Raw genomic sequence first — 10,235 nt, forward strand, 5'->3', positions numbered from 1 at the left:
TTCATTTTATTTTATTATTTTTTAATATAAACCCTCTCCCACACTCTCTAACCACACAAATCCAAACCTAATTTCTCAATCTCTCTCTACATTCTCTTATTTCAATCCATTTTTACATTTTCTTCATTCAATATTTCAATTTCAATTTCTCTTTAAATTTTCTTCATTCAATTTCTATATTTATTTTTTTTCAAACTATTAAAATAAATTTGAAAAAATAATTATTAAAATTTACAAATATAAATTTCCTTTTAAATTAATACAATCGATAATCTTAAATTGCAAGTTGATCATCTAAATCACATTTTATTTATATTTTCAAATAATGTAAAATAATTTTCTATTACTAATTGTCATATCCAAATAAAGGAAATTTTTTATTTCATCAATGATGTCATAATGGACTTACTTATTCTAACTACGTCTTCTTGACTTATCTGATGCTTGAGCCAAGCTAGTGTTGATTATATGCTCCACTTACAAGAAGAACCAATAAACTCACATCCATGGTTTTCAAATAATGTCACTCGTTTTTTTTGTTGTATCTACTACTGCCACCATTCTTTTAATGTTTATTAACAATTTAGTTTTTATTAGGTTTTTCCAAATTTTGTTAATTATTATTTTTCTTTAGAATATTGATAATGAAAAAACTTAAAATATTTTAAATGAAAAAGGTCTACAAACGATTATGACAACTTCACTTTGTAGACTTGATTGACCAAAAATAGTGTAATGCAAACACTGTAAAAGAGACATTCTACAAGGTCTTTGTTGTAGTGTTTACATTGTACCCAATTTTGGTTAATTGAGTCTATAAAAGTGAAGTCATTTGTATCGTTTGAACATCTTTTTTGTTTAAAATATATTAAGTTTTTCCATTATTAAAACATTTGAAAGAAAAATAATAATTAACAACATTGGAAAAACACAATGAAAATTAAGTTGGTAATAGACATTAAAACAATTGTAGTAGTAGCAAATATAGGAAAAATGCGATAAACACTATTAGACAACTATGCATACGAGTTACTTAGTTCTCCTTGTTGGCAGAGCGTATGAACGATAATTGTTTTGACTCAAGCATTAGGTAAGCTAAAAAGACGTAATTAGAGAAATCAAGTCCATCGCAATGATTGATAAAATAAAGATTTTTTTTTTTAAATTAGATATGACAATTACTAATAGAAAATGATTTTACATCATTTAAAAATATAAACAAAATGTAACTTGGAAGATCGACTTACAATTTACGATCTTCAATTGTATTAATTTGAAAGAAAATTTATATCAGTAAAATTTAATCATTATTTTTTTAAAATCAATATAATTAAAAAAGTCGGTCTATTAATAGCTCAATACAACACGACCTTATAAATACAAGGTTGTGTCATGGGTCTTGTTTTATTTGCGAGCCAGCTTGACACAAAGGGTTGTAACTCTGCAGGTGTTGGGCCCAGCATGACCTGTAGGCTCGATGGGTCATGCTGCAACTAACTCAATTCGACACTACTCATTATCATGTTTAACCCTGAGATTTAATGTAGATTTTGTATAAATACACCTTGTTTCTAAAAAATTACAATAACACTACAATATCCCTTTAACTATTATTTTCTTGTATATGAAATATTGACAATTACCTAACAACACCAACTCCCCAAACCAAAATTCTTTAATTATCAAATTTATACAATTTAAGTATGAAAACTGCAAACCTTAATTGTTTTTTTCTCATAATATCGTTTGAATATCAAGTTAAATCTCAGGAAATAATGACAAAATTACGATGAAGAGGAAAGCCGATAGAATGAATTTTATGTAGGGATATCAAATGAAAATTTTGAAGATGGGAATTTCAATGGTTGTTGGTTGGAATTTTCCTAACAACGAATGAGAATGTCAAATAGAAATTGTGAAAATGTGAGAGAATAGGTAAAATCCACTTTACATATAAGAGCATATTTGTCTAACCCAAATTTGATGGTTATATTGGTATGAACTTGGGAGCTTAGTTATATTTTTTCATTAGGGAAACTAAATTAATTAATCTAAACATTAGGGGTCTAAGCGAAATTGCTCTAAAAGTTAAAGATTAAGCAGAAGTGCCTTATTTTTCTAAAATAACTAAAATGTTCTTGTATTTAAACAAAAAAAATTTCATTTTCTTATCCATTTTTCTCCCGAATTCATTGTTGAAATCAAAGGAAAACCCAAGGCTTCCATAGGTTCAGCAGCCGTTCGACTTCTTTGAAAATCTTTTGACATTTTTTGTGTTTCTCAGCTACAAAAATGGCAATACAACATCTTTACTATTGTTTGAATCATTTTATTATTAGGATTATTTCGATTTGATGAAAATTTTGAACATTGAATGTTTAGAATTTTGGTTTTGAACAATACATAAAATGTGTTGATTCTTGATTGTTTTGATTAAATTTTTTGAGGGCTATTATGTTATAAAATGTGTAGATTCGATTTTTGTTGAAATTAGAAGTTGAAATAACAATTTTTGGTCGAAAAATGGCTTAACTTGTTCAAAGATCCGCCCGGGGGACTCTAGGATTCCCTAGGGTAAATAAAATCTCCCTCTAGTTGGAACAATGCCACATGAGAAGGGGAAAATGTAATTTTTGAAATAGTAAGAACTCAAGAGATAATAGGGGAAACCCCAGGGGAAGAGATATTTTAAACAGTAACCCTGAGGAGTGCCCTAGGAGAACTTGAGGGAGGGGGAAAACTTGACTTTTTGAGCTCTATATCAATATTCTTAATTTATTTAGGTTCTCTCAAAATCTAAATTTGTCTTATCCTTCTTAATATTCAAATTACACTATGCCAAAATTTGCCCCATTTCAATATACTTAATTTATTTAGATTCTCTCAAAATCCAAATTTGTCTTATCCTTCTTAATATTCAAATTACATTATGCCAAAATTTGCTCCATATCAATGTTCTTAATTTATTTATGTTATCTCAAAATCCAAATTTGTCTTATTCTTCTTAATATTTAAAGTACACTATCTCATTAATGTGTAATATATTCTATCAAATTTTACTCCTTCAATATCTTAAATTTATTTAAATCAATAACATTCTTATTTTTTTGCAAATATAATAGCAATATAATAATAATTACAGTAAAAGTTGGATATTATATGACTCTCATACATTATCAAATATCAAAATGTCTCCTTATATAATATATAAATTTGATTTAACAAATAAAATTAAATTTTGAGTTAACATTCGTATTACTATCTTGTTCTCATGAAGTAATTTTTTTTTATTCATATTCAAAAATACGAATTTTTTTCTTTTTTTCGAATCCGTAATATCAAATATTGAGTAAACAAAAAAGTGGGAGTAAAAATTTGAATAATGTGACAAAGATACAAGAACGAGAGTTAGGGCTGGATTCGAGCTGAATCGAGCTCAGCTCGTAGCTAGCTCGGTTCATATATGGGGGGCTCGAGCTCCTTGACTCGTTTTTCGTTATCAAAACAATATCGTTTTTAATATATATTGATCAAAACGATATCGTTTTGTATAAAAAATTTTAAAAAAAAATCTATCGAGTCAGCTCGAGTTCGATTGAGCTCGGCCAAGCCCAACTCGTTTCGGGCTCGTTCGAGCTTGAGCTTAAGTTGGCTCGGCTTGAATCCAGCCCTAACGAGAGTTTATATAGAAATGGTAAAAAATACTTTTAGTATTTTAAAAAAATTTCAAGATATTTTTGATTAAGACTCTGAAAAAGTGGATATTTTTATTAAGAAAATGGAAAAAGAGGATATTTTTATTTTGTCAAGGATATGGTGTGGTATTTAATTTAATTTCTCTTTTTATTAATTCTTAAAATTGGATTAATTTCCCAGAAAAACTTTGGCACAGTCGTCAACTTCTCTAGCAATTTTAAAAAGTACAGCCATGCATGTTTAGTACAACTCCATAGCAGTAAGCAAAATCTGTATTTCCAACCCTCCCCTAATCTTTAACAACTCTATAAACGATGGCATTATGAATGTTGGGACACTGTTTGATGAAATGCCTGAGCGATACATGGTTTCTTCGAATTCTATGACTATGATGCCCACTTGCTTTAGCGATCAGTTATATAAAATTGGTGATCTTGGGAGGATTTTCAACTTTTTTCCTAATCAAAGTACACGTTTTGGGATATATATATATATACACACATATTCAAATTTTAAGTGAGCGGGGTTTTTGGGTGGATGTAATGTGCTTGTTGGTAGTGCTTTATTTGATGTGTACGTGAAGTTTTTGTCAATTGAGGGATGTGGTTGACAAATATTCTGGAGATGTTTTCTTTTACTTCTTTGATTGTTGGTTTCTCTCAAAATGGGCAACTAGATGAGGCTTTAGCAGTTTTTGTAAGAATTAAAAGTAGAATGATGGGCTGGCTATAGAAAATGCAGGCCAAAATGAGAAAGAAGAGATTAAAAATGATGTGGCAATTTTCTGTTGATGGAAAGATGAATACTTTCATGCTGGGATTGGTCCCAAGATTCATGCAAGACTTGGATGAGGACAGAAATAAGAAGTCTTTGCATTATCTCATTAGGTAGCTTTCCATGAGAGAGTTGTCATACTTGGATACTGCCAGAGATGAAGGAAATGTCATCATTTTGAAAAGGGCTTCTGTTCCTGTCGTGACTATAGATGAATCACGTGCAATGTCTATGCTTATTTCTCGATGGTGGAGTGCACATTTGGCCATTTCTACTTCTCTTCTTCAGATACTCCCATTAGCATCAACAGATGATTGATGTAACAACCATTTGGTTTCAACACATGTAGAGTGAGCTGCATAGATTGCTTTCAGATTTCAACAAAGGTGAGAACCAAATGTGTGAAGGTTTTTGATAGTATATTGAATTGCTACCATAGTTTTGTAGATATTGAGGATTAGCAATAAGATTCTAAGACACGCTTATGTTTGACAGCTGACTTACTTGGTCAACAGTTTGTTGTCATAACAGCTGGGTTATCTTATGCATGTACTGCAGGCTCCTTACTCATTAGTTTAATGAGTTGCTTCTCAGAATTTAACTGCAGCAAGGAACCGATTTCTTAAAGATTTAGTTCTCAACTGATTTACTAACTTCGTCATTTTATCATGTAAAACTGGTGGGGAAATATCAATCCAATTTGATGTTCATCTTGAAGCATCTTGAAGCTTGACTTTAAACTAAGATGAATTATAAGCTATCATTTATTTTTTTTCCATTGGTTCACTATTTTACCGTGATAATGAATGCTAGTTTAGTTTACTTGATTTTCCTTGAATTTGAGGCTGTCATATTTGTCACTTGCCAAAAATTAAAATTTAGTTGACTGTACACTCTTGGCCTCCCCAGAGAGTTAACCGTGTAGCTGGGGAGTACACAGGATACTGCAACTCGTTTCTCCGAGGATGGAGAAGAATCAAAACTCTAAAAACTTGGATAAATGTTAAACTGACTAGATATTAAGGTTGAGATAGTCTAGGATCTAAAGTTGCATTTGGGTGATCAGTGACTGATGTTCTTCTCTGAAATTTTTAAACTTCTGCTCTTCGTTAGAGCATTGTTATTGAGATATGGTACATGCATTTGGAGAAAAATTCTACAATGAGTTGGATTATTATCGTAGAGGAAATTCATAGTTTCCTAGTGGAAAGTTGGCTTCATCCAAGATATAGATAGTGATATAAGAACTGTGTTTAGTTTATTTTGTACCATCCAAGTGAAAATTTGTATTATTGAAGAGAAACTTGATGTATCAGCTAGCTTAGAGAACATAATGTAGTTATGTTAATAATAATAATGGGGTAATCTTGATAAGTTTTTATCACTTAGATTGCTGAGTGATGCGTACCTCACCTGGGATGATGTTGCCGCAGGGACTGCTCTTGTTTGATCTTCACCTCTGCCTTAGCCAACCTGCAAATAAAGATGAATATATATTGTATATGTCTTGTGTCTGTAATTTTAATGGAATTGAGAATAATTGGGATGTAGTGGAGTGAATTGAATTGAATGAATAAGGTTGTTTTATTGACTGCAAAGAGTTTCTGGAGTACACTTATTTTTTTGAATAACTAATGACAAAACTAATACCTAGGAGTTGCAATGCACAGCACCAAAGGTCTCTAGGCCTAAGCCCCCAAGTCCCCACCTAATAACCTGTGTATTTCCTTGATGATCTATCTTCACTGCATTGCCTTATTTTATAGCCGAGAAGGCTTGTTGGATGTGTCTTCTCTGCCTTCTTTGAGTTATCTTTATCTTGATGTGTTTCACCCAGCTCCTTTGCATTATCTTGATTATGCTTATCTTCTATTATTGTTATCTTAGCTACTAGAGAGGAAATTCCCATCTTGCCCCTTATTTGATAAGTCTTGGTAATTGGAGACCTATCAATGAGTTATAAAGAGATTATGTGTTTTCATGTGTCATCCTTGTTACGATGAAGAACATGGAACAAATATGACAACAACTAGTGAAATGTAGTTTGTAGGCTGATTGTAGGGAAATGACTCATAATTTTTGGATTTTTTTGGTGCAATCTAATTTTACAAGAGATGAGGGTCCTTTATTGAAGAGTCTAGGTGAAGTTGCTATTATATTGCTTTATGAAAGAACCCAAGCATATTGAAGTAGATAGTCAATTGTTTGTAATAGGGTAATATGAAAACAAATTGTTAGATGTTGTGTGCATTTAACTGCTCAATTAGGGTTATGTACTATCTTAATGTCCTTTCTATTTAACAGTGGAAATCTTGGATATTTATGCTCCAACTTAAAGGTTGGTATTAGAATTATTATACGCTAAGGTCAAGATTGTTCATGAAATTTTGTTCTCAGTGCATGAAAACTTGTTTCACATATCTTTGTCTTGAAACAGTCAGATGAAAGTGGGAGAGAGTGTTATCCGGAAAATAATTGCAAATTTTCTTATATTTGATATTTCTTGAAATTTGCATTTTATGACCTTGGTACAATATAACTAATTAATGTACAGAAAAATTTGAGGCCTTGACAATTACATTAGTAATAGATTATACGAGCAAGGCTTTGCAGTCAAGGATATCAATCTAAAAATTTCATGTCTTCAACTTTAGTGTATGGATACCCCAGTATGAATATATGAGTTGGACACAGAAGGCAAGATGCTGATCCACTTTTTTGTGCTTATTTAAGCAGCAGTGCTTCTTTTTGCCTCCCCAGGAGGGATAAAACTGTTGCAGATATATGCCTTGAGGAGAGCCCTGCCGCTTCGATCTGGTCCTGGGGTGCTCCATGATCTATATATCTATCAGGAAGTACCATTGCTCTCAACTGCAGAGGGATTGTACAAGAATTAGTACCTCAACAATAAAAAGGAAAAGAAGAAATAAGATTAAAATTTGCTTGGAACTTTCATATTGAGGAAATACCTTGAGAGGTCCATCTAGAATACCACTTAAGCTTAGGAAGTGTGCTACATGAGAGCTAAAACCTCCAATAGCACCCTCTTCCACAGTAATTAAGATTTCGTGCTCTTTGGCCAGTTGCCTAATGAGATCTGTATCCAGAGGTTTGCAAAATCTTGCATCCACAACAGTAACTGAAATGTCTCTGCTCTTGAGCAAGCTTGCTGCTTCCACACATTGTTGAACTATAGAACCATAACCCAGAATAGCAACTCTATCTCCTTCCATTAGTAATCTTCCCTTCCCAATCTATTGAATTATCAAAATGTTAGAAATGGTTAGTTTGTTCTGTATTTTTTTCTTTGCATATATTATAATGTTGTCAGCTTATGCTAACCTCAAGTGGGGTTCCTTTGTTATTAGGTGGGAGAACTGCTCCTATTCCGTTGCCTCTTGGAAATCTGAAGCAACTGGGCCTGTCATCTATTGCTGCTGCTGTAGCAACCATGTGCATTAGTTCAGCTTCATCAGATGGAGCCATGACCACCATATTAGGCAAACAAGACATGTACACGACATCAAATGCTCCACAGTGTGTAGGTCCATCAGCACCAACCAAACCAGCTCGATCCATTGCAAAACGAACTGGTAACTTTTGAAGATCTACATCATGTACCACCTTCATGCCCAAGATAAAGTGATAGTGTAAAAATTTTTTCAATAAAATAACTAAATAGGTAAAAGGAATTACATAGCCAACCACAGTTCAACTAATTCATCTACTTTGCTGACTTACCTGATCATATCCTCGTTGCAGAAATGATGAGTAGATTGCACAAAATGGTTTGAGGCCCTCTATGGCTAAACCAGCTGCAAAAGTGACAGCATGTTGCTCGGCTATCCCCACATCGAAACAGCGATCTGGGAACTTCTTCTGGAAATAATTGAGACCAGTGCCACCACCCATTGCTGCATGGATGGCCACAATCTTATTGTCTGCCTCAGCTTCTTTTATTAGAGATTCAACAAAGTACCGTGTATAGGAAAGTGTAGACGATTTGGATTTTAATTGTTGGCCTGTTTTTGTATCAAACTTGGCAACTCCTGCAAGCATAAGAGAAAAGAATCATCTCAATGGTTTATGACACTACAATTGCAATTTAAAATCCATGTTTTACCATGCATTTTATCAGCTGCTGACTCAGCTGGGGAGTAGCCTTTTCCTTTTTCTGTTACCACATGGATTAGAACTGGTCCCGGAGCAGGCATCGCTTTCACTTTTTGAAAGATAGTTACCAAATCTTCAACATTGTGCCCATCCACTGGACCAATATAATATAATCCTAGTTCCTCAAACAGAGTTGATCCACTAGCACTGATCATTCCTCTTGCATGCTCATCAACCTTTGCTGCAACGTCATGTGTTGGCCCTCCAATTTGCTTCGTGATGCTCTTCAACCCAAAAAAAGGCAACAAGTTAGAAGTCTTTCAGCACTGAATAGAGGTAGGAAATTAGACTACCAAGATAAACAAATATGTAAGTATGAGGTTTACTTTTGCTGCTTCCCGAAGTTTACGAAACTTGGTGCTGGCTTGGAGCTTGGTTAAAGCACTGCTGAGGGCTCCAACGGGAGTTGTTGGACCATCAAGAGTAGCAGTGGGCAGCGATACCTGCTTATTGTCGTTCAGCACAACGATCAGATTAGAGTCAAGAAATCCCGCATTGTTCATAGCCTCGTATGCTTGTCCTGCAGTCATGGCTCCATCTCCGATCACTGAAATAACGTTATTTTTCTTTCCTAAAAGGTCCCTTGCAACTGCCATACCTGAGTAATTTAAATAAAACATTGATTATTATATTCTGAAATTCCAATTAACAATTCTACAATTTCACTCAGAGTTGCAGCTGTAAGTGTTTACCAAGACCAGCAGAGATGCTTGTGGAACTGTGTCCTGCCCCAAAAGCATCATGAATGCTCTCATCCCTTTTAGGGAATCCTGCAAGTCCTGAAGTTTTCCTTAAGGTATGCATCTTGGACCTTCTTCCTGTTAGAATTTTATGGACGTAGGCCTGCAAATTTCACAGTTTAACGTTAGCATACTGAACCTTTGGCTTCTTGTTCATCTATGTGTACTCAAGTGTGTGTGTCTCACCTGGTGTCCAACATCCCATATAATTTTATCTTCAGGTGTGTTGAAGACATGATGCAATGCAATTGATAGCTCCACCACGCCCAAGTTTGCACCAAGATGCCCGCCTGTCTTAGATACGCTGTACACAACATCTTCTCTAAGCTCTGTCGCCAGTTGTTCAAGATCCTGAAAATGTATCAGCAACTTATAGTGAACAAAACTATCCGAAATAAACCTCATGATTTTATATCGATCAAGCACGTTAAATTCACCTGTGTAGATAGATTCTTCATGTGAAGTGGGTGATTGACTGTGTCCAACAAGGGAGTAGCCGGTTTTTGACCGGAGAAATCAATCCTTAAGCCATCTTTTTCTCGTTTTATCGCCATCTTACCCTCATCCCCATCTGCTTTATCTGCTGATGATGCTCTCGCAATGAACTGAAACACATCAAGTCAAGCAAATGAATCATTATAGCTTGATCATGAAAGAAGCACACATAACAAAACATAGTATATATAATTACTGACCTGTTGTTTACAACAGTAGTTTGGTGTTGATGGTTTGAAGAATGGTGATAAAGAGTGTTTAGTTGCAATGGGAAAAGCAGAAAGAGCCATGGCGATGAAAGGCAGGTAGAGAAATGGAAGAGAAGAGTGAGAGTTCCTGCTGAGAAGAAGGTTGCAA

The 10,235-nt window shown here is 33.9% G+C and overlaps 1 protein-coding gene across 1 annotated transcript; it reads right to left on the bottom strand.

The window, feature by feature from the left end:
* Positions 1–6,942: 6,942 nt before the first annotated feature.
* LOC123210479 (probable 1-deoxy-D-xylulose-5-phosphate synthase 2, chloroplastic) lies at positions 6,943–10,235 on the bottom strand. The gene is made up of 10 exons (XM_044628860.1): positions 10,079–10,235; positions 9,821–9,988; positions 9,570–9,734; positions 9,336–9,486; positions 8,970–9,241; positions 8,594–8,867; positions 8,212–8,519; positions 7,813–8,094; positions 7,440–7,724; positions 6,943–7,341 (listed from the first exon to the last, which is right to left on the bottom strand). The coding sequence occupies exons 1-10, from the start codon at positions 10,166–10,168 to the stop codon at positions 7,195–7,197; spliced, it is 2,142 nt and encodes a 713-aa protein (XP_044484795.1). The 5' UTR covers positions 10,169–10,235; the 3' UTR covers positions 6,943–7,194.

The sequence above is a fragment of the Mangifera indica genome, chromosome 1 (assembly GCF_011075055.1).
Source record: "Mangifera indica cultivar Alphonso chromosome 1, CATAS_Mindica_2.1, whole genome shotgun sequence".
Lineage (NCBI taxonomy): Eukaryota > Viridiplantae > Streptophyta > Magnoliopsida > Sapindales > Anacardiaceae > Mangifera > Mangifera indica.

Excerpts from the sequence above, each read along its gene's own strand:
- LOC123210479 (XM_044628860.1), bottom strand. The coding sequence starts at position 10,168 with ATGGCTCTTTCTGCTTTTCCCATTGCAACTAAACACTCTTTATCACCA. Across the intron at positions 8,520-8,593 it reads AGCAGCTGATAAAATGCATG|GAGTTGCCAAGTTTGATACA; the intron begins GTAAAACATGGA and ends TTATGCTTGCAG. Across the intron at positions 7,342-7,439 it reads TTCTAGATGGACCTCTCAAG|TTGAGAGCAATGGTACTTCC; the intron begins GTATTTCCTCAA and ends ATCCCTCTGCAG.